General features: G+C 40.3%; 1 protein-coding gene across 1 annotated transcript in view; it reads right to left on the bottom strand.

Moving 5' to 3' along the window:
• Nucleotides 1-3,665: 3,665 nt before the first annotated feature.
• Nucleotides 3,666-25,450, bottom strand: part of LOC114688526 (zinc finger protein 709-like) — a 42,345-nt gene continuing 20,560 nt past the window's right edge. The window contains exons 5-9 of the mRNA XM_028863104.2: nucleotides 15,625-15,744; nucleotides 15,493-15,568; nucleotides 6,370-6,496; nucleotides 6,172-6,232; nucleotides 3,666-5,636 (exon numbers count right to left, since the gene is read on the bottom strand). Coding sequence (XP_028718937.2) covers nucleotides 4,097-5,636; nucleotides 6,172-6,232; nucleotides 6,370-6,496; nucleotides 15,493-15,568; nucleotides 15,625-15,744 — 1,924 coding nt within the window. The 3' untranslated portion in view covers nucleotides 3,666-4,096. The remainder of the gene's footprint in view (nucleotides 5,637-6,171; nucleotides 6,233-6,369; nucleotides 6,497-15,492; nucleotides 15,569-15,624; nucleotides 15,745-25,450) is intronic.

Raw genomic sequence — 25,450 nt, 5'->3', positions numbered from 1 at the left:
TTTGGACAACTTTTGTAATCACAAATTCAGGTCATATGAAAAAAACCCTCTCTTGCCAGTTGGATAAAGATTCCCTTTCTTTCCATATTAGTCTGCAAATGATTTTAAAGTTCATATGCTGCAAGCTGCAGGAAAACGTAATGGGATCCAGCTTCTATCACAAAAGCTACTATTTGAAAAGGTCAAGGACTTTTCTGAAGCCATAGCTTAAGAAATCTTGGTGATATTTTAGCTCTCATGCACATACACACACACACACACACACACACACACACACACACACACACACACACACACATGTATATATGCTGGTTCCTACAGTGATTTTCTTGTATGCTATGTGTGCTTCCAAGAACTCCTAACAGTGTATTTATCTAAAATACCTATCAAGCATCCAAGGCCAAATGATATCCTGAACTAAGGAAACAATACCTGTCTTCTAGGTCAGGCAGATAGCTTTATTTATTGTGCAATTTAAGCTGAGACCCCCCTTTCTTATACAGCCTTACTAACATTACAGATGCCTAACGTTTTTACCTAACCACTTCTAGGAATGTAGTTTGAGCACATAAAGCCCCCTTTTCTGATATATTAACTGATTTTAGCTCTCAGTTGACCTCCTCCCTTACCACTCCCTTTTTGGGTTGCAAAAGAAAGCCTGATGGTCACTGCCTAAGGAAAATTCTTTATGAACCTGTAAGAATTCAAGTCTGGTGACCTTGATTTGGCTAGAGCACTGTTATTACATGAGTACATCACTGCAAACCTCAGAGACTTAGGGAGGTTTTTTGAGGATTTTGACTGGAGAGGATTTAGACTGGAGAACTAGAATGAGATGGAAGATGAGGAAGAGCTATATGGGGAAGAATGGGATGAGAAAGATGAAGGTGGGGCAGAACTAAGATGAGAGAATTAAGATAGAACTTAGTGGGGACAGCAGATAAATGTAGAGAGAAATCAGGTAAGAAAGGAGCTAGGTATGAGAGCAGAACTAAGCTGTGTAGATAGGATTTTATCCTACAGGAATAAAGTAGACAAAGAGCATGGTATACATAGATTCTTTTCCCCAAAATAATTCTCACCGTTCATAGCTTCTCTTCTGAGCTCCTGGGAAGAATATTAAGGCTGGTCCTTAATAATATTCAAGATTCATACAATTCTCTAACGTTTAAACATCTCAATTTTGCTGAAGCTGCACTGGAAATACCAATTACACTTCATGAGGCCGGTAAGGAATTGGTAAATAAAATCAACTTTTTAATAGGCTCTCCTAAGTCTTCACCAAAATGCAGAGAATTGAAGATTAGATTGATGAGTAAATTACTCACCCCATGCTTCAGGGTCATTTTCAGAAAATGGAGGATATGTATATAAAGTAGGCTCCAGTGAAGTAACTGAGGGAGCTGTCCTCAGCACGCACATAGGTGATATTTTTACTTTTGATTTTGCCTGAACAAGGAAAATCACCTTTGTGCTTCTTTTACTAATCAAAAGTTTGATCATAAATTTTATAGTCATTGAAAGAATTCATAATGAGTCTTTCATGATTAATATCCTCCTTGTCTTCCTTAGTTTGATAACAGTCCATGTTAATGACCAAAGGACACAAAATTGAACAGGGATCTTTTCCTTGTTTATACGCCTTTTCACTATCATTTTGGGCTCTGTCCACACTTCATCTAAAATTCTAAACTAATAATTGTGATTTTAATGTTAATAGTATGCTCCATTCTTTAAAAAAAAATGATGCACTAGGTCAACATAAGGAACCTACTCCTACCCCTGTCCCGCCCCTCATTTCTGCCCCATTATTCTCACTCATCTCTCCTTCACTAAGGGTCCTCTCTTTAACTTGTAGCCAACTTCCAGTTTCTGTTCAAGTGCCACTTTTCACCACTCTAAAGATGGTGGGACTTGGGAAAATGGAGCCAATAAATGAGGAGGACTATGGCATGATAGTCAACTTTATTCAGTGTCCCATACAATTTATACTCTGCAGGTTAAGAAAGGTCATGAGTAAAGTTCTCATGAGTTCAAGCTGTATACAATAATAAAAAACAAGTGACGTACGACAAAAACACGCTTTTCCATAGTCATATAAAGGTTAGTTGAAACATTTAATTGAATAAGAACAGCAAGCAATAATGAGTAATCTGAAGTCAACTCACACCTATCTGCTACACCTGGGAAGAGCACAAAAACATTCCAATTTCATGTTTTGAAGAAAGCAAGGCCACAAGACTCGTCTTGACTTCTGGGAGTGTTAACATAATCATGTAGAATTCTCCTCAATGACTCTTTTCAGGACCATGTTCTGACAATATATCTAAATTTATTTTAATTTTAGGAAAAAACATAACATATACATGAAGAAAGCTTTTAAAAATATGGAGTCATGCACACTTGCACACACACAAATACATATATATCTGCACCATTTGATACCTGGTGCCCAAGTAAGTCAGAAGAGTGCATCAGATCTCCAGGACAAAGCTTTAAAAGTAGTTCTGAGCCATCTGATGTGGGTGCTAGGAACCAAATTGGGTACCCAACAGCAGCTTTATTATTGAGTCAAATCCCCAACTCACCAATATGTCACTATAATGTAGAAGATGAAGATACAACACTAATGTTTCTGTCTTCTATCACTTAAAGGTGATGAAATTCCCTACTATTTGGTCATTGAAGAATTGAATGATCTATCCCTCTGTGAATGGACTCAGAACATTGCTTCTTAATGTAATTGTAAACACAGAATGAAGACAACAAAAGATTTACTTGAGTCCAGACTATGTTAAGTAAAGTTTTATAATTTGATATAGTCTTTTTTTTTTTTTTTTTTTTTTTTTTGGTTTTTCGAGACAGGGTTTCTCTGCGTAGCTTTGCGCCTTTTCCTGGAACTCACTTGGTAGCCCTGGCTGGCCTCGAACTCACAGAGAACCGCCTGGCTCTGCCTCCCGAGTGCTGGGATTAAAGGCATGCGCCACCACCGCCCGGCGATATAGTCTTTTTCATAGTTTATTTTACATGCATTGGTGTTTTGTTTGTAGGTAAGACTGTGTGAAAGTGTTGGGTAAAATGGAACAGGACTTACAGACAGTTGTGAATTTCCATGTGGGTGCTGGGAATTGAAACTGTCCTCTAGAAGAATAGCCAGTGTGCTTAATTGCTGAGCCATCTGTCCATAACCCTTTTTTATTAATTTTTGGAGACAGGATGTCTTAGTTAGAACTTTGGTAATGAAACACCATGACCAAAAAGCAAGATGGGCAGAAAAGGGTTTATTTGGTTTACATTTAAGCATTACTGTTCATCACTGAAGGAAGTCAGGACAAGAACTCAAGCAGGGCAGGAACTTGGAGGCAGGAGCTGATGCAGAGGCCATGGAGGGATGCTTCTTAGTGGCTTGCTTCCCATGCCTTGCTCAACCTTTCTTATAGATCCCAGGGCCTTTACCAATCAATCATTATTTTTTTAAAAAAAATCTCTTATACCTGGATCTTATGGAAGCATTTTCTTGAGTTTTCCTCCTTTCACACAACTCTAGTGTGAAATTGACATAAAACTAGCCAGTACAACTGACCTTTTGCCAACTTGACACACAAACATCACTATTAAGTCACAACCCTTCCTTTCTTATTCATTCCCAAGATCTCACATTAAAAACATAAATAACTTTAATAAAAGTCCTATAATCTTTACAAATTCAAACACATTAAAATTATTTCCTTAAAAATATTCAATCTCACAATAAATCCAAGATCTCTTTTAAAAGTTCAAAGTCTTTCAACTATGGCTTTTGTAAAAATTTTGTCAAAATTAAGTTAAATACCTTCTCTCTTCAAAAGGGATGAATTAGGTCAGTAACATCTGAAAGAAGGAAAAAAAAAACTCTAACAGTATAAATAACTCCACTACTAATGACTGGAATCCACTCCCAATCTTCAGGGCTTCTCTGGCTCCACCCTTGGCAGTTCCCACAACTTTTCTTCTAGGCTCTTACTGGTTCCACTTTACCACTGCTGATGATCTTGGTGGACACCCCATGGTACTGGCATCTCCAAAATGATTTTGTCTCTGCCTGATGTACAAGGTTTTACCTCTTATGTTCATGGGATTTTTCTCTAGTATGTATTCTTTCATGCCTGTGAAGATGACTGTTATATGCAAAAGCTTTACCACATTGACTACATTCATAGGAATTCTCCCCAGTGTGACTTCTTTCATGCCTGTGAAGATGACTTTTCTCAGCAAAGGCTTTACCACATTGATTACATTCATAGGGTTTCTCTCCAGTATGAATTTTTTCATGACTGAGAAGATGACATTTCTGTGCAAAGGCTTTACCACATAGATTACATAAATATGGTTTCTCTCCAGTATGACTTCGTACATGCTTTTGAAGAGTACTGCTATCTGCAAAGGCTTTATCACATTGATTACAAACATAGGGTTTCTCTCCAGTATGACTTCTTTCATGCTTGTGAAGATTAATCTTTTGTGCAAAGGCTTTACCACATTGATTACATTCATAGGGCTTCTCTCCAGTATGACTTCTTTCATGCCTTTGAATACTACTAGGATATGCAAAGGCTTTACCACATTGATTACATTCATAGGGCTTCTCTCCAGTATGATTTCTTACATGTTGTTTAAGATTACTGGAATTTGCAAAGGCTTTACCACATTGATTACATTCATAAGGTTTCTCTCCAGTATGATTTCTTTCATGCTTGTGAAGACTGCTGTTATCTGCAAAGGCTTTACCACACTGATAACAAACATAGGGTTTCTCTCCAGTATGACTTCTTTCATGCCTGAGAAGATTACTCTTCTGTGCAAAGGCTTTACCACATTGATTACACTGATACAGTTTCCTGCCCGTATGAATTCTTTCATCCCTGTAAAAATCACCAGTACTTGCAATGGCTTTGCCAAATTGATTACATTCACAGGGTTTCTCTCCAGTATGAGTTGTTTCATGTGTTTGAAGGTAATTGTGACATTGAAAGGCCTTTCCATACTGATGACATCCATTCTGAAGATAACTATGATATGCAAAGGCTTTATCACCTTGATTATATTCATAGTGTTTTATTTTCAAAGGAATTCTTTCATGTAAATGTAAAGAGGAATCAGATCTAAATGTTTTATCCCATTGTTTACATTCATAGGGTTCCTCTTCATTATCAGATCTTCTACATGTTTGAATATACCTGTGACGGTTCAAGTCTTTAGTACATGGCTCACATTTACAGCATCCTTTCCCTATGTGAGTTATTTCTCCTCTTTGAAGAGAACTAGAAAAATTCAGAGCTTTACGACACTGATCACATTCAAAACATTTTCCTGAAGTGTGAGTCACATTACATGTGCAATTTGAACCAGGACAGGTTGAAGAATTTCCATATTCCTTGTCCTCATAAGGTTTTCCCCCAGTGTAAGTATGTTGATATATTTCCAATGAATTAATTGGAAATCCAATTAATTGTACACTTAAATCACGATCACCATGTCTTCTCATAGTGGGAAATACTACATATCTTCCAATTTTTCTGGGAGAGAGAGAGGTACATTGCTTCTTTCCATATCCCTTATGCTCACATGGCTTATATCTAGAATGACAGTTGATATACCTATTAAAGCAACAATTACAAACAAAAGGTTTTCACATTGCATTCACAGTTTAACTTTTCATTCTTCATAGAGATTTGGTATAGAGATTAAGGTCTCTCCACCACAACACGCTTCTTGATTGTTACAAACTGCCCTTCTCACTAAACTATGATAAATCACTAGAAGTATATGAGTAACAATAGCTTTACTATGCACTATTTGCTTATAAAAGGTCTTAGACACACCCAAATCCCCCAATGAATATGAATGCCTTTTCAATACTTGAATGGAATGAAACTGTATGGATGGATAATTCTACAACAGGGCTATGATTAATATGGTGACATTTGTTAAGGCAGTGTTTCCTTGTCTTGTTTCTTAGAAGACTGCATTGCAAACAGATCATGCTACCTGAAACAGAAGTACATAATGTTGCAGGAATTTAATAATCATCACAAAGCTGTAATTATTCACACTGTTGTTTTTCATTAAATATCAGGGCATATTAAAATTTCTTCAAAGGCATAAATGTATCTCCTTGCAGGTGAAAATTACCTTCCATGTCTTCTAGAACTTTGACAATGTTCTTCACTATTCTGGTCATCCCATTTGTAGCCTAAAATATAGTACCAAAAATGTATGATATATTATTGAAAATTATGCAAAATTTGAGTTGAAATCACAGTGGAACACCAATCTCCAAGAAAGGCTTGTCCCTTAAGCTAAAATGTGACAGAAAGCTCACATTCTTACCTACAGAGATGAGGTTTTCATAGGTTTCCAACATCACATCTTTGTAGAGATTCTTCTGGGAAGAATCCAGCAAAGCCCACTCTTCCTGAGTGAAGTTCACATGCACATCTTCATAGGTCACTGCATCCTAAAATATCCCATATACATATGTAATAGAAATGTTGAGATTGAATACATTTCAAATGTACACTTCATTGTGAATATATTTACATAATTCTGTGTGCTCAACAGAATTTCAAATGCAATCACCAAATCATTTTAGAAGGAAACAGAAAAGGAGGACCATGACTATCATTTCTGGGCCCTCTGAACAGTATGTGACATTCCAATAAAAATGCTAACTTACATATATAGAGAAACATGCAAACAGAGCAATAGTATTGAGTAAACATCAACTAAATTGTATCAAAATTACTGACATCATAAAAGGATGGACAAGATGGGTATGATGGTGCATACTTTTAATAACAAAACTCAGGAGGCAGAGACAAGTAAATCTTCATGATTTCCAGGCCAGCCTGGTCTGGATAAAGATTTCCAGGAGACCCTGTCTCAAACAAACAAAGACAAAAAAGAGAACACTCAGGGCTCACACTAAATTCCACCAATGAGTTAAAAATCCACTTCATAAATGTACTTGTCTTTCAGCAAAATGGAGTGCCTCACCTAAACTCTAAGGGTAATATAATATTCATATTGAAGAAATGCATTTTTAATGAGTGACTGACATATCAAAAGGTTCCTCAAAAACATTAGTGAGTAAAAGTTGATGCTAAAAAATTCAAACAAACAACAAACTAAACCCAATAGAGTATAAAGATGGGTCAACAGTTAAGATCACCTGCTACTTTTGAGGACCTGAATCAATCCCCAGTACTCACTTGGAGGTCCCAACAATTTGTAACTCCAGTTCAAGAGAATTCAGTGCTCTCTTCTGACTTCAGTGAACACCAGGCACACACACAGTAAACATACATACACACACACACATATGCAAAAGACCCATGCACACATTTCAAAAATTAAAACATGCATAACTATATGGAGAAAGTTACACATCTGCAATGTAATGATTCAGGAGATCAGTATCGCCATGAATGTATGTCATCCTGGTGGTCAACAATGATACTTTTTGCCAGAGTTTAAAAGTAAAGAAGTGGGTAAAGCTCAGCACAAAAGCAAATTTTCACATATACAAAAACCTAATTCTATCATCAAATACATAAAAATAAAAACATCAGGGCAGAAAAATGGCTTAGCAAGAAAAAGCAATTACATCTATTTTATCTTACATTATTTAGGAATGGAGTTTGTTATGATGGTAATGGCATGGCTGCATGAGAAGGAAGGGGACTGCTCAGCTTCAACCACAGAAAGAAGACAAGTGTGGTCATGGGTATAAACACTCAACACCTATCCCCAAATACTAACATACTCTGGAAAGGCTGCTCATCCTAGAGGTACCATATGCACCCCTATGAAAACTACAAACCACAGGTCTCAAATACATCTTTGTACTTGGGAGAGTTTTCATTCAACCTACCATGTATTGACACAGGTCATGATAGCTTCATACTCAACCCATAATCCAAAATGCAATTAGTCTAACCACAAAAATATCCATATTCTATAACAGTCCCAACATTGTTAGAATGTAAAAAGTTTCTTCTGACACTGAAGGCAGTCTCCAGAATGTGTTATCTTGTGAAATCAAAAAACTACCCAACACACAATGGCACAGTATACACATTATATCTACCCAACAAACAATGGCACAGTATACACATTTCCTTTTCAAAGAAGTAAGGAAAGACTGAACCAATATGAGACTGAAACCCTGCAGAGCAAACACCAAATCCTGCTGCTCTCTGTTAGACACCTGGGGCTATAGTTTTAAAAGGCTTAGATGGCTCCTTCTCTTTGACATTTTTCACACCTCTCTTTCTTGCTTCTTCCACATCCTACATCCAGATATTCATGGCAATGTCTCAGAGCTTGGGTATCTCAACATCTAGTGGTCTCAAAATGCTACCCAGTCTTCATTTTCACATCTTCAAACAATTAACAATCAGTCTCCTCACTGGGGCCTTGACTCTGCCAAACAGATGGCTGCAACAGCGCTGAACTGAAAGCACAGAGGAAGAATCCAGGACTGTCATCTGAAACCACCTAGTGCTGTTTTTCTTGCCAAAACACACAGGTTTCATGAATTTCTTTCCCTACTGTTGCTCTTTTCCTCTACGGATCTGCATGAGTCATCAGTAATGACCGTGCAACAGACTAAATGTTGTGAAGACAGTCCATGACTGTTTTAATTTAGCCTTACTCATTTTCACAAGTTATGGGAAGAATACATACAGACAACACGCCAAAATATTACACAAAAATATCTATCTTAGTTACTGGCCCATTGCTGTGAAGAAACACTATGACCAAGGTGACTGCTATAATGCAAGGTTTTTAATTGGGGGCTTGATTACACAGACAGAGGATTAGTTCATTATCATCATGAATGGCAGCATCAAGGTAGGCATGCATGGTGTTGAGACTAACATCCTGATACACAGACATAAAAGCAGAAAGAAACACTTTCTTCACTTGGGCTTTTGAAACCTTAAAGCCCACCTATCGTTCCACCTTAACAAACAAGACTCACCTACTCTCACAAGGGCATACCTCCTAGTTTTACACAATTAGTTCCACTGAGGACCGAACATTCAAAGATAAGAGCCTGAGGCAAATATAAACCATGAAAGAAATGTAACCTAAGTAGAAAGAACTCTAAAAGAAAAGAGTGAAATAAATTGAAGAAAAAACAGGGAGTGAGAACAATAGGGAGGGAGAGGGAAAGGGAAGGGGTGGAGGTTGGGCAAGCAGGGAGAGAGAGAACTAAAAGGAAGAAAATATTAACCCAAATTGGGGGTGGGCCTGTACTTCTTGCCCAGTTATAGGCTTTATCAATATAACCTTCCCTATATTATCTAGGAAAAGACTAAACAACATAAGACCTCCAAACTTAGATTTAAGTCCCTATCTTTTCTCTGAGTCCATGGCATTATCCTTTCTTTCCCTCCCTACTGAGTTCCCTTGGAGAACCGGAAACCTGGGATCGGGTCTGCTGGAAGCAGTGAAGGCAGTCAGTCTCTTCAAGTCTTCAGTGTGACTGCTGTAGACGATGCCATCTGGAAGCTGCATTTCTAACTGGGTAGAAGTGCCTCACAAGGCTACTAAGGTTTTAAATCCAATTTCACTAGTTTAGCAAGTTGGATTCTGAAGGTCTTAAAATTCCAGCCTACACGGAGAGTCACAGATCCATCTGATCACAGCCCAGACCATAATCTACTGCGATAAAATGGGTCAAGGAATATTTTGTGTCTGGAGGCTGAGGAGGTGAAACACCTGGAAGACAATGCTTGGCTTCCAGTTATAATATGAATGGTAAGATATATGGATGGACTCAACTTTCTCTGATTGAGATCATAGCATTCTTTTCTCTACTCCTTTGCAGTGTGGGACCTACCTGCCTAGGCCATAGGTACCATCTCCTCCTATATTCATGCTAGCCTAACTAAACTGTCTTTTTAAAGAAAAGGGTTTAATAATGCACATTTAAACTTTGAGAAGTGTGGATCCCACTGGGATGTGTGTCTGATGGAGGATGGGAAAGTCCAAGCAGGGAGCTGAGCCAACATTGATAAGAAAGCAACCTTGTGCTTTGCTGCCTTTTTGGATATTATGTCAATAGAATATTACAGGAATTGAGAATTTCAGCCAGAGATTCAATAAAATCCAATAAAAATCTAATAATTTGTGCCATCAACAACAGAAAACTGATGGCAAAAGGTCATCAAGAATGAAAATGAGATCAACGTAAGATTGAATAAACAGCACACACAGTGACATCATCTAACTTCAAAACTTTGAACACTAACTACCAGAAAGATTTACTGTCTGGGGAAGAATAAAGAGATCAATAGAACACCAAAGCAAAGAGACATAAGAAAACAATAAAAATAGTCAGTGTTAACCAATGAGACTAGAATACACAGTAAGTATGGCCTTACTAACACATGTGAATGGAACATGGTGGCATTTATGATATGTATTAATAACACAAATTTTAAGGTCCATACAAAATTAATTCCAGTGGGATCCTACACCTGTGTGTTAAGTGGGAAGTTCAGAACTTTGAGAAGATAACAGAGAAACTAGGGCTCACCTAGTCAGCAAATCTGCCTTCCATGGAGACAATAAAAGCAGTAGAGCTATGCTCTCTGCATGGTAAGGTCAACAATAAGCATGTTTCCACACAAGAGCTCCTGCTCCCCATGCTCAGGAAGGAAGGCATGACAGGAACTCAAGCAGGGTGGGAACCAGGAAGCAGGAGCTGATGCAGAGGCCATGGAAGGTGCTGCCCCCTGGCCTGTTCACCATGGCTTGCTCAGCCTGCTTTCTTATAAAACCTAGGACCACGGGTGGCACCCATCCACAATGGGCTGGGCATTTCCCAATCAATCACTAATTAAAAAAATATCTTCCAGGCTTGCCTACATCTAGATCTTATAGAAGCATTTCCTCAATTGAGGCTCTCTCCTCTCAAATGACTCTAGCTTGTGTCAAGTTGTCATAAAGCTATCCAGTACATTGATGATTCACCTTAACTGGATTCAATAGAAACCTGGATTAGTAACCTCTGAAGTTGGAGAGAACAGAAAGGAGCTGCCAGAGCCTATGCCCTGCTGGATTGAACTCCTGGGGCAAGAGGAGTGTAAATGCATTCTGCTGTTAGTACTTCAGTTTGATTCAGAAGTCTTTACTATAACTCTTTAGAGATTTTTACATAATATACCAAGCCGACTAGGTGACACATGCCTGTAATCCCAGCATCCAGACTAGCATGGGCTGCACAGGGAGGTGCAGGAGATCAGGGACAGCAAAGAGGAATCCTGACTTAATCAAGATGTTTTTCTGAGGTGCTAGGATGGGATCCAAAGCTTTCACATGCTTGGTCAGGTATTCTACCCATGACCTACATTCCCAGCACCCTGTTTTCCATGCATGGTGTCTTAAGTGCTGCACACATGTAGAAGTAAGAGAACAAATTGTGAGAGTCATTTTTTCCATCATGTGGGTCCTGGGGATTGAACTCAAATCATCAGGCTCAGAAGCAAGCACTTTAACCACTTGTAGGTAGTCTATTTTCATGGGTTATGACATCTATTGCTGTTTTGCTGAGGGGACAAGGTTTCCCTATGTAGACCTGGTTGGAATAGAACTATGCAAACATTAGGTTAAATTTGCTTCCATCCTTATGTCTCTGCCTCCTGAGTCCTGGTATTACACTGTGCATGATTGCACATAGCTGTTTTTGTTTGAGAAGGAAATAGTCTCAAGTAGCTCAGGTTGGCCTCAAGTTCAGTAAATAGCTGAGGTTAGCCTTGCATGTTTTTTCCTTACCAAGCTCCATCCTCCAGGTAGCGACATTTTAATAGTAAACACTGAGGCTGGGCACAGTGACATACACTTTTAATATTAGCACTGGGGAGGCATAGATGAACCTGCTTTATATCATAAGTTTCAGGCAAGCGAGGATGAATTAGTAAGACCCTTCCTGAAAGAAAAAAGAAAAAACAAATCACCCATGTTGGGTGCCAAGTTGCTGTTACAGTTATTACCTGTGTGTCCCCCAACAAGGCCACAATGCCCATGGGTCAGTAAAGGACATAGAGAAGAACCACTCCAGGGATGGTTTCATGGAACATCATCTACTTTACTTCACATGAGCAACTACTTATACAGTGGAAGTCTATTGACTATATATAATTGGTTAGCACATCACCTTGGGTTGAAAAGTGAGCAGTCATACAACCCACCAGATCTCTATGCAGAAGTAGCACATAAAAGAAGACGTGGAGAGTGTAGACAGGTCAGCAGGCCAGCTACTGACTACCCATGCTACTTTATAATTCAATGTTCTGACTTTGGGGAATATTCAGGAGCATGGTGGGCCATGCTTGTTATTTAGAAGTGCAGTGTACAAGATAGACTGACCACCAGGACATTCCTGCATTTTCTCCTACAGTTCCTCTCTATATCATTTTACATTCCTGAGAGCAGAGCCTCATGATCAATGAGCAGAATATGCCAATCAGTATTATTAAAACTAAAAAGATAACATAGGTCAAGTAAAAACAGCACCAGTTAAAGGTGGTGACAGTTCCCTCAGCTCCCTTATTGGGACCTCCTTTAAATACCTATCCTCCATTTCCTAAGAATGTCCCTGAATCATAGGGTGAGGAATTTGACAATATATCCTATCATAAATTCCCTCCATTTCCTAATGAGGACTTATGATAACCTATGAAAACGCTAACTTTACATCCTAAGCAAGCTAGGGCATGGCAGGAAAAAGAAATTCACTTACCAATTCTTTCCCAGCTGCATGAGCTGTGCTTGGTATTTCCAGTGCTATTTCAGCAAAACCAAAATGTCTAATGCCTAATTATGCACTAACCAATTCATTTAAAACTCTAGAAGGAGAGATGGCATTAATTAACAGTACTCACATACTATCTTGAGAGGTAAAAAATGAACTAGAGCTATCTGAATCCAGACTAAAAATGACTACTCATTTCTACCTGAACTTGGAAAATAGAAGGTGGAGTCACATGCTAATGGTGATTATATAATGGCTGGACAGTTATTGACAGTTCATGGATGGGCCTGAGCTGCATGTGGTACTATTGCCACAACATATAAGCAATTGCTAAAAAGACCAGAAAGCAAGTTATTGGTGGATGAAGATGGCTTTCTCTTCCCAGATGACCCTGCTGAGGTCAAGTATCTTCACATTCAAACACAACAAACATCTGGCAATTTCAAAGCATAAGCTTGTGTTTATTTACACCATCTTACTTGTGAACATGAAGACAGCCATGATGACTATGATCAAGAATTCTATACTGACTCCTGGTCTTTTTGAGAGTATCAAATAGCATTGAGTGGGTGCTATTTGACTGCTAGGTTTATGTCGTTAGAAAAGTAAAGTTAACTGAATGGTATTGTAAAATAAAATAAAAGGAAAAAAAGATAATCAACTAAGAAAAAAAAAAAAAAAAAAAAAAAACAACAACCAGAAAAAAAAACATCTTCCAAGGGTACTGGCTCATCAGCTTTAGAAACCTGCAGTGCCTGCAGGGGAGGATCAGCTTTTAAGACTGTGTTGCTCTTGCAGAGGACCTGAGTCTGGTGTCCCACACACAGTAGTTGGCTTACATGCTATAACTCCAATAAATCCAACCTTTTTCTGGCCTCAGAGAGAAGTAGCAACCATATACATTTATGGAGTCATGCACAAACAAAAAATAAAATGAACAAGTAAAGCTTAACAGAAACTGAAATGAAAGCTATGGGGAAAGCCCCAGACAATGTTAAAAAGCATGCTGTGAAGGCAGTTTACTTGAGATCTAGAAGGCAATTGTTTTTCTTATTAACCTATCAGTTTATGATAGTTTATGTAAATGTTACATAAATATTATAAATATGACCAGGTATAGTAGCTTAGGCCTTTAATCCTAGATTGTCAGAGGCAGAAAGATCTTGAATTCTTGAATTCAAGGCCAGCTAGGACTATGCAGTGAGACCTGGTCTCAATGTAACGTAGCTGACAAACAGAAAGTTTTGTTAAAGGTGAGTACCCTCTTGAATGTAATTTTACTAGTGTATCATATGAATTTCTTTTTCTTTTTTTGTTTTTTTAATTAATTTTTTTTCATTTTTACATACCAATCCCAGTTCCCCTCCCTCCCCTTCTCTTGCCCTCCCCATAACCCTACCCCTATCCACTCCACAGAGAGGGTAAGCCCCCCCCCTGGGGAATCAACAAAGTCTGGCATACTAAGTTGATCCTCATAATTATTTGAATGCTTTCATACTGATTAACGAACCAACTTTTAAATGTTTGAAAAAGTAAAAATGTTTCAAAGTCACAGAAATGTAATACTTGGATTTTTGGCTGAAGAGATGGCTCAGGTGTTAAGAACATACTGCTTTTGCAGGGAACTCAAGTTTAATTCCATGAACTTTATCAGGCAGAGAGAATGTGACTAAAACAGAGTAACAGACATACTTTTTTAAGGTTTCTGAGATGGCCATGTTCGAGAACCGCCTGAAACACCACACAGAGCGATATCGATGCACACACAAGGTTACTGATAGCAAGCAAGCCAAGCTTGGGTTTTTAAAGGGAAAAACTGCAAGCTGGGTGGTACAAGCCTTTGCATCTTATGACTGCGTGAGGGTATGTAATATGTGAATTTAGTGGTTGGGGGTTACAGTTTTCATTTTGGGGCAGGCCAGGACAAGTCCCAAGCTTTGTCCTTGAGCTGCATGGGTGGCTGGCTTACACATACTGATTGGGGAACTGATCAGTGCCCGGCACTGTCCTTGAGCTGCCATGGAGGCTGGCTGGCCTCACACATTCACATTGACCCCATGCACATTGCTCTAAGTTGGTGAGGGGTCCTTGACAGTAAACAACTGGCTGAACCTTGAGCGGTCAGGGTCAGAGTACATGCAGAAAGGGAGCTACTGCAAGAACTGTGTCATAGCCCTCCCAGAAACTGCTTGCTCAAGTCTCAGGAAACTGAAATTGAGGCCTGATCTCTGAGAGAAGACTGAGCAGCCTGTTATGGCGTCTGCTTGGTCCTTTCAGGCTCTCACTGTGCAGCAGCAGTAGCTGGCCTAGAACTTTCTACGTACTATTGGGAAAGAATAAAGAGATCAAGAAAAACTAAGAGAAGACTTAGAAATAAAGACGCAATTAATATAGAGTCAATTGTGACACACGACGCCAGGAAACTCAGTAAGTCTGGCCTTGCTGACACACGTGACTGGACCACCCTGGCATCCACATGCAGATGTGTTAATGACGCAGACGTTACGCCCTGCACAGAATTAACTGCAGATGGATCTACACCTGAATGTTCAGTGCCAAGTGCAGAACTTCCAGAAGACACTAGAGAAACCAGAACTCTGCCAGTTAACTGCTTTTCACAGCAAAGATGATAGCTGCGCATGCGCGTGCACTGCATAGTGACGTGGGAAATAAGGACAAATCCTCACACAGTTCACCCAAGCCCGCGTTAAGTGCAGCCGCAGCCGCAGCCGGAAGTTATTCTGAGGCCACAGGACTCGAGAGCTGCAGGGACAGCAGGAGCCTCAGGGAACTCACGTGACCTCACAGGCCGCCGCGACCGGACGCCGGTTCCCGCAGCCCCGGGACCCCACACCGGCTCCCGCGGCTCCTCCCCGCGTGGGGCCGGCAGCCCCTCGCTCACCATAGCGGATTCCGAACTCGACCCGCTCTCCTCACAGCTCCCGGCAGCGGGTCACAGAGCAGGACATGGAACAAGAGTGTCTCCCTGCAGCATGGCGGACCGGAAGTGCCCGCCCCATTCTGTCAGGCAGTCTATCTGGAGCCCTGATTGGCTAATGAGGCTGGAGTGATAGGAGCAGGTCCCTTAGGTGTTTCCATCTCTGGCTTCCACCCCAAGGACAGAACTGTCTCAGACCTGCAGAGATTGGCATTGCAGCAGAACCTCAAAGTTCTCCGTATTACGTAACAGTCTCATCACTGTTCTAATGTCCAAAGTTTCTTCCGAAAATCAAGGCAATATTTTGAATGTGCCATCTTATAAAATCAGAACATAAATTATGTATGCCCCAAACACAATGGCACAGAATATACATTTCCCTTTCAAAGAAGTAAGGGAATATTGGACCAAGGCAAAACTGAAACCCTGCAGGGCAAACGTCAAACCCTGCAGCTCTGTCTCAGACACCTGGGGCCTCAGTTTCAAAAGGCTTAGATGGCTCTTTCTCACTGCAACTTCTCATACAGCTAGCTCTCTCTTTGCTACTTCCACTAACTTCATGCAGCTATTCTATATTCTCTTTTCTCCTCTATTCTTTTCAATGCAGAGTCTCAAAGCTTGGGTATCTCAGCATGTTTTGGTCTTGAAATGCAACCCAGGCTTCATCATCATGTATTCATGCAATGAACTCTCACAGTCTCCTCACTCGTGCTTTGACCATTAAACATTTCATCTTTCTTCTTTCAAGAAAAAAGTAGCACATAGATAACACCACCACACGAGGTTCTAGCTTTGAATGGACCTGTCCCCACTCAAACAGAGCAGCAGAATGTTCTGTGTGAAGTTTGTTTTTCGGACTAGGAATCACCTTCCTTTTCCTCCCATACTTAAATGCTTGGATGGGTGGGCAGTTCCCTTACAACACCTCTTCTACATTTCTAAGCAAGAGAGGTGCCTGCTCTCTAATGGCCCTAACCTCCCTGACAATTACAGCCTCTGTTTCAGCACATGACTGCCCTCTGAAACTACCCAGTGTTGTTTACATTTCAAACCATACAGGTTTCATTAATTCCTGCTCCTATTGTTGCTCTTTTTCACTATGGTCCTGCAGGAGTCATCAGTAATAATCACACCATGGACTATATGTTTTGCCAGGATAGTCCATTCCTTTTTAATAAGCCTTACTCAATGTCACTGGACATGGGCACGATACAAAGAGATAATACGTCAAAATATTATACAACCTGTCTTAGTGACTTTTCTATTGCTGTGAAGAAACATTATGACCAGTGACTCTTATGAGGCTTGCTTAGAGTGACAGAGGATTAGTCTACTATCATCATGAATAGCAGCATCATGGTGGACAGGCATGGCACTGAGTCTCATATCCTGATACACAGGCAGGCAGAAAGAAACACTTGTTTTGGTCTGGACTGTTGAAAACTCAAATCCTGCCTACAGTGACACATGTTAACACACAAGGATACACCTCCTACTGTTACATCAAGTATTTGAATATAAGAGATTAATGGTGATGAGAACAATATAAACCATGAAAGGAATATAACCTAAGTAGAAAGAGCTCTAGAGGAAAAGATAGAGAGTGAAAGAAATTGAGAGAGAGAGAGAGAGAGAGAGAGGAGAGAGAGAGCTAAGGAAGAATACATTTCCCAGAAATAGGGTGGATCTAGTCCCTCTGGCTTGGCAATACATTTCCTTAATATACCCTTCCCTAACTCATCTAAGATGAAATTAAACAATTCAATGCCTCCATGTTAAGGTTTAAGTCTCTATCTTTTCTCTGACTGCATGGCATTATCCCTTGTTTCTCTCCCTACCCAGTTCTCTCAGAAAACCTGGGAAACCTTAGATCAGGTCTGATGGAAGCAAAGAAGGCAGTCCCTTGATGTGGTTAAGTGACTGTTGCAGATGATGCCATCTGGAAGCTGCATTTCTAACTGGGTAGAAGTGCCTCACAAGGCTACTAAGGTTTTAATTTTCATTTAACTATATTAACAAGTTCGAACCTAAAGGCATGATGATTTATTTGATAATAGATTGCTGCAGGCTCATGATAGGCAGCCCGGGTTGCATGGTAACTTCATGGTACATTTTCAAATGTTCAGTTTCTACTAAGGCACAAGAACAGTCTCAAACTGTCTCTTAAAAGGAGAACAGTTGTCTGAAGATGATGGTAGAGCCTTGCTCAGAAATCCCAAAAGAGTCATCTTTGATTCACTTATAGGGGACATCCAAAGGCTCCAAACAGCATCACAATCTGCCACTGCCACTGCAAGTGCCATTGGGTCTGCTGGATCATATGGTTCAAGTGGTGTAGCAGCCAGCAGAGTAGCCTGAACCTTCTCCTGTTCCAGGCCACACACAACTGTAGACACTTTCCATGTCACTTAGTAGATGTACCATAGAAACAAACCCAAGTGAGGAATGTGCTGTCTCCAGAATCCAAATAGGTCCAATAACCAAAAGGCTTTCTTGGTTGTGGGAAGAGCAAGGTGAATAACTTATCCTTCACCTTAGATGAAATATCTCTGCATGTCCCACACCAGGGAACTCCTAGGAATTTCACTGAGGTAGAAGGCCCTTGAATTTTGATTGGATTTATGTCCCATCCTCTGATTCACATAAGTGTTACCAATGAATTCAATGAGGTTACTACTTCCTGGTCACTTGGCCCATCAAATATAGTGCAGCAATTTGATATTTTATGGAATAGACACACAATCAATATCCCTTCTAGCTAAGTTATGACACACGACTGAAGAGGTAACGTATCATTGAAGTAAAACAGCAAAGCTATCCTGCTTGGCCTGAAAGCAAACTGCCACTGGTGGTCATTATGGACAGACATTGAAGAAAAAAAAAAAAAACACTTGATAGATCAATAGCTGTTTATAATTCACCAGGAGATGTGTTCATGTGATCAAGTTGTCATAATTATTATGCAGGAGGAGGGGGTATCCCGTGAGTGCAGGGAAATATGCTGAGATGCTGGGCAGATGCAGTGGTGGGCTGGCGGGTGACCCACTCCATGCAGGCATGGCAATGGGACAATGGGTGGATATTCACATCCCAGATGCTACATCTGCACAGAAATGGTTTATTATAATAGAGAGACAAAGAGAAGATAGGAAAGAGGGAGAGAAGAGAGAAAGAGGGAAAGAGAGAGAGGGTGTTGAGGGGTGCATGCCTCATGGGAATAGAGAGAAAGGGGTGGAATTTTTCTTTAAGAAGAGGCTTTTTAAGGATGCAGGGCAGTCCCAAGGGGCAGGTCAGAATATCAACACAAGTAAGGACACCATATCTGGTACAGCGACTGCAATTGGAGTCACTACCTGATTGAGTTTTTGATAGTCAATTGTTTTTTCATTATACATCTGTCTTCAGCACTGTCCAGATAGAAGAGTTAAAGGGAGATGTAGTTGTGGTGGGAACCACCACCCAGCATTTTTCAAGTTCTTCATGATGGAACTAACTTCTGCAATTCCTTCTGGGATGCAATACTAATTTTGAATCACTATTTTCCTTGTCAAAGGCTGTCACGAAGTGTTGTGGCATGGGTGTATGGGTTAATGCAGATCCTTGGAGAGAAAACTCAGAGGCACCTTAAGAATGAATTTAGCCTTTCATGGCTGCAGGGGGATCCAGTCTCTAAGGACTGAAAACTTTCCCTTGTCCCAGGGCATTTTTATTTTTCTCTATATTTACAGTTTAGCCAGTTGATTTTCATATGTTCAAAACAACCTGAAAGGAGCTCCCCAAAATACAATGCCAAGTGCAAATTCCTTGATTCATCAGAGGCCACAGTTTTGCGGGTTTCCTGAACCAAGTTTCGCATAGGCCTTTGTATCCTTGGGAGACTCCCAGACAGGATTCACATAGAGGGCAACAAGAGAAACAAAAGGTGTCTGCTAAACAAAAGCTGGGTTAGAGGTAGGTGCCACTCTCTGGTACCCAGGCCAGGTGTCGCCCAGTGGAGTGCAGCTAGAAGAGGCAACTCTAAGACTTCCACTTGTCATTTCCAACCACAACAGTCCTTACTCAACAGGTCAGAGAAGCAATGCCAGCTTCTAAGTGTATCTATCCCAATTTCCCAATTCTGGGATTGGGAAAAGAACCACAGGATGAGTTTAGGGAAACACTGGTGTTGGTTTTAATGTGGCAGAGCTGCGTTATTCATTAAGCGGTGCTGTTACCATGCGAGAAAGGCCACGAGGCACAACAAAACCCACTGTCAGAGCTTTATTAGGAGGAGGGACAGAAGAGAGTGTGACCAGGCCTGTGGGAGACACGTGCAGAAAGAGAAGACGGGGAGGAGAAGGAGAAGAAGGGGGAGAAGTCTGTGTCCCACTTCTTATGGATTCTCCTGCACATGCGCATATGGGCTTACGGAGCTACACCATGCATGTGCATAGATTGCGTGATCATGCTGTGTGCAAATTACATGATCACGCAGCACATGGATCATGTAGAACATAAGGCCCCTTGCTTAGCTTCTGAACTGTGCATGTGCGGTCATGTAGCTGGGGGAATGGCCAGGAATTCCAACAAACAACTGGATTCTTTTAACTGTAAGCTGTTAGTTTTGTGGTTTTATCCAATTACTTGACCTCTATAAGCCCCTCCTTTAACTGGAGGGCCACACTGTTTCTTGGGATCTTCCGGAATCAGTGTCTAACAGACTCCAAGAAGTCTGATTGTTTCCTTTCCCCCAGTATACAGCTACCCTTGTCAAAGGCCATAGGTTCTTTTGGGGAAGGACTTGAGAAAGGGTAACAATAAAACACTTAGATATTTTATCAAGATCCTTCCTCAGGGGAACCTGGGCATCCCTTCATTCAAGGGTTCCAGGTCTACAAACTGTCTCAAATCTAAAACTTTCTCCCAGGCTGAGAATCACTTTGCATGGTCCAATGCACCTTTTTTTTTTTCATTCGTTAGAGAATTTTTCTGCTTATTCAGATCACACACATTTAGTTGGTGTTTTATCTGTTTCACACCTGGGAATACCATGATTGATTGGCCAGTAAGAAAAAGTCAATATGAGTCATATACCAAAAGAAAAAAAAATCACTTTGCCTGTGCTGATTATTATAGGTTGGGCCATTATGGACTTTATCTCTGTTGTCCATTGTGATAGCTATGATTACATTGTCTTTGTCAATCAGTGTTTCCTCCTGACCCCTGCTACCTCAAGAACCAATTCAACCTAATGCATTTAATTCATCCAACTGATCAGTAGTGTTTCCAACCCTAAGGTATAGCACAATGAAAAGTGAAAAAAAAGCTTCAAATGTGCTGGTGCCCCTTACACCACTTTGCATTTTATAGGATTGGCAAAGGGCATGTCATCTGGGCTTTTCCATTATGGAGGATTAGGTTTTACACTGTGTACCCACTCCAACATTGCAGTTTCCCTCAGCCTTAATATCCCTTCATTGACACTAAACCAAGGGTGTCTGGCATCTCCAAATCCTTTTGAATATACCATCTTTTGACAAATGCTTCAACCAACCATTCAAACAATCTTTTTACACTTTTTTTTTTTACTGTGAGAGTTTCCAAATTAAACCTAGACTCTCCATTCAGAGGGCCCATATCAATAAACTCAGCCTGATCTAGTTTTATGTTCCTTCTACCATTATCCCACACACCTAAAATCCATTCCCACACATCTTCCCCAGACTTCTGCTTGAATAAATTATCAAATATATCAAACTCTTCAGTGGTGTGCACAATATCTATTTCTTTTCTAGGAGCCTGCTTTGCATTGAGTCCAGTTATGGTTCTAGAGGCAAGTATTGGTGGGCCCTGAGGGACATCAGCATTGTTTTGTCTAACATTTCCTTCAGAGAAAGTCACTGATATTTTAGCAGACAGTGAAAGATTAATGTCCTCATTCAAAAATGAAAAAGTCAGTATTTCAAAGGGTGGGACTAAGGGTACTATTTCTCCAGTTTAGATAAATTTCTCAGTTGAGAATCTGAGTGTTCAAAGTCATGTGCTTCAGTTGGTCCCTTCCACACATCCCCTTCCCATGTTACAGGTTCTCATTCTTTATCAAATTGGGCCCTTACTTTAACCAGTAGGACATGCCATGGCTGAGACTTGAATTTTCACTCTACTTCAGTGAGCCTTATAATGAGGGCATCAGTTTGGTTTTTCACAACCTCAGCTCTGTGGCTTCTGGAAAGAAGGTTCTCTTTCAGGGCAAAATTAGAAAACTTCAAACTGTTTATATGAAGCTGGAGCTGGCCAATTTTCTCACCAAGTTCATTGTTGTTCTTCCATGTGTTGTAAGAAGCTAAAAGTTGGTTAATGTTATCACAGAGCTCAACCCTAAACTTTGTCAGTTTTTCCAGAGGTGCTAAGAGCAACCAACCAGTATCATCACTTTTCTTATTTTTCCCCAAACTGTAGAAAGTCTCATACAAAGTGTCACCTGTCAGGGACCTACCCTGGCCTGTCAAAGGGTTCTTGGAGGGAGAAGTGAGGATTGAGAAATAATAGGAAGAAATATAGATGTAGATGGAAAGATAAAGACACAGGATAGCTTTGGGAGGGCCCTGGGTCAATACCCAGTCGCCCTGAGTTTATTCATGATGGGCTTTTTGTACATCAGCAAGGGGAGGGGCAAAAGACCTAACCCTTTCAAGGTTGAGGTATAAAGTACCAACAAGTGTAGACACTTCAAAACACCTGGTAACCACACCTTTGGACAAATCATCCTATTGGGTGAAGCAAGCTCAGATTTTCTGACCTTGAGTAAGGCCTTACTAGGGAGCCTCTGTGGGCCCCACAGTCACCAAATGCATTGCCACTAACAATTGGTGAGTCAGGATAATCAAATGCATTTATATCCTTTAAGTTTGTAATATAGTTAACACCATGTTTGTTCAGTACTCTCCAATCTCCCAAAAGAGTCTTCAGTAACTACAGTTGTTGGTGAATTGAAAACCTATTTCAGATATTTAAAAGCTTCATCCTTATACTTCTGTTGTTCACAGCAGTACTCAACTTGTGGGTCACAACTCCTTTAGTACATCTTTATCTCTAAACATTACTTACATTATGATACAGTCAAAATTATAGTTATGAAGTAGCAATGAAAATACTTTTATAATTGGAGATCTCCACAACATGAGGAGCTATATTAAAGGGTTGCAACATTAGAAAGGATGAGAGCCACTGTTCCAGAATTACTTCTCATGCCAAAATTGGTATTATAGTTCTCTGGAGAAACAGAGCTTATAGAATGAAAACTAAAATACATATTTAGGGTTTATTGGAAAGACTTACAGTCTGCAGTCCAGCTTATCCAACAATAACCGGCTGTGACTGGAAAGTTCAATACTCCAGGAATTGCTCAGTCCCTAAGACTGGATATCTCAGCTGGTCATCAGTATACACTGGAATCCCAAAGAAGTAGACTCTAATTTCAGTGAAGAAACTGACTTGCTAGCAAGGTGAGTGCAAGCAGAGAAAGAGTAAAAGCTTCCTTTGTCTTAGTCCTTATATAGGCTTCTAGCAGAAGGTGTGGCCCAAATTAAAGGTGTGTCTACCCACCTTAAAGATCCAGATTAAAGGCCTGAGTGTTCCTACTTCAAAGACCCAGATTAGCAGTAGATCTACTTACTTCAAATTAGGCAAATGCCCCTCACAGATGTGCCTTCCATTGTTGCATGTTAGTTAATTCCAGATGTGGTCAAGTTGACAACCAAGAATAGCCATTACAGGTAGGCAAGACACAGGGACTGGGTCAGGATACACTCAGTAGATCCAATGTTGAAATCAGGGCATCATACTTTTCACAATAAGAGTGCTTTTCCCTGTGAACCATCTCCCTGGCTCTTGATACCTTACAGGTTATTTACATAACATCCATCATTTCCCTTTATCCCACATCTCTCTTGCATGCGTGGTGGGGAAAGGCTTCCAGTCTTTCTCTTCCAACTGGCTTTTATTGCTTATTTGTGCTGAGACAGGCTCTGATGTAACCCAGCGTGGCCACAAACTCAGCAGTTGTAGCTGAGGATGATCTCAAATTCCAGAGCCTCCCATTGCTGCCTCATGAGTACTGGGATGTCAGGCATGATCCTCCATGGCTGGTTTGTGCCATGCTGAGGATGGAACTACTAATCCCACTGAAAGAGAGTAAAGACTATTTCCAAAATTATTTGGTCGAATCAAGTTAGCTTTACTTTCTGTTAGACAGGCTATCACCCTAAAGCTGGGTTTGAGAAAGCAGCAGTGAACACAGGAGAAGGTAGGATTTCTATAGCCAAAACCCAGCAGGACTATGGGTTTTTCAAAGGGTCAGGAGATTTCCAGAGGAAATTTGGTTACATAGGAACATGGCTGAACATTTCAAAATTATTTGGCAGAACATACCTTATCAGGGTGTCAGTCAAACTCAATAGAGTAGGGAGCATGTCAAATTCCATAAACAGGTTAAATCTGGTCAACTTGAATGTTACAGCAAACAGAAATGGACTTGTACTGACTTTATAATGGAGGCACTTCCATCATTAAGATGGTGTCAGTCTGATTCATCAGAACCAAGGGTGCAGTGCATCCTAGGCCAGCAGTCTACCACAGAGCCTCAGCCCCAACCCACGGCTTATATTAAATATCTGTCTTGATGCCTCTCTACACATCCCTCTAATGCTGATACAATGTTAATCTACCTCACTTGGTTGAGAAGAGGTTCATGACAAATTTGCCATTTATATCCTGGAGTCTTTTAGTAAATACATAAATGACAAAATCTAGAATTGGTCCTCCCTCAGACTATTAATCTGTCAGTCTGTTAGTGCTATTGTTCTTAAGGAGATGGAAACAGGGCATCTAGGCTCACGCCTGCAATCTCACTAGTTAGAATTCTGAGGGAAGAGGACTCTATGAGGTCCAGCCCACTCAAGGGTATATTGGAAATTCAGACCACTTTAGACTACACGGTTATATTCCTTTTAAAAAAATTGACAAATGGATAAAATGGAAACTGTTGAGCCTTTCTGATTTTTTTCTGATTTGATTTTTTCTGGTGCAGTGGGGTTGGTGTGTCAAGACTATTACTACTCATGAAATAAGAGAATTGTCATTACCAAACACAAGGATGAGAACTGATACTTTAAAATTTATTTATTTATTTATTTATTTATTTATTTATTTATTTATTTATTTATTATTTACTTATTTAGGGTGGGCATATATGTGTGAACACATGCTGAAGGAAATGGCTGCACATGTAGAGGTCAGAGGAGAGCACGCAGGAATTGGTGCCCTACGCATTACAAGAATTGAACTCAGGTTATAAGATTTGACTTTAAGCATATAAGATTTGGCTGTGTTTGTTTTGTCTCCACACTCAGGAAGACGGGAACCAATGAAGTTGGCTAACAGTAGTGCTTATAAACAGAACCTCCATTTCTATGCATGTTCGACTGTACTTGTCATTATTATTCACTTGTCAACGCATTGAGGGAAGGAGACATCTGTGAGTTTGAGGCCAACTGGATCTACACAGTGAGCTTCAGGCCAGCTGTGACTCCAGAGTGAGAGCCTTCCTTAAAACAAAACAAAACAAAACAAAACAAAATGCTGCGGGCTGCAGGAATATATCATAAGAACTCAGCTGGTTATGGCAAAGTCACTACCTGGAGGGATCAGGGAATTCCTCCAGAGGAAGC

This window comes from Peromyscus leucopus, chromosome 22 (assembly GCF_004664715.2).
Source record: "Peromyscus leucopus breed LL Stock chromosome 22, UCI_PerLeu_2.1, whole genome shotgun sequence".
Lineage (NCBI taxonomy): Eukaryota > Metazoa > Chordata > Mammalia > Rodentia > Cricetidae > Peromyscus > Peromyscus leucopus.
The sequence above is the reverse complement of the archived record's forward strand: the minus strand, read 5'-3'. Positions and strand labels throughout refer to the sequence as shown.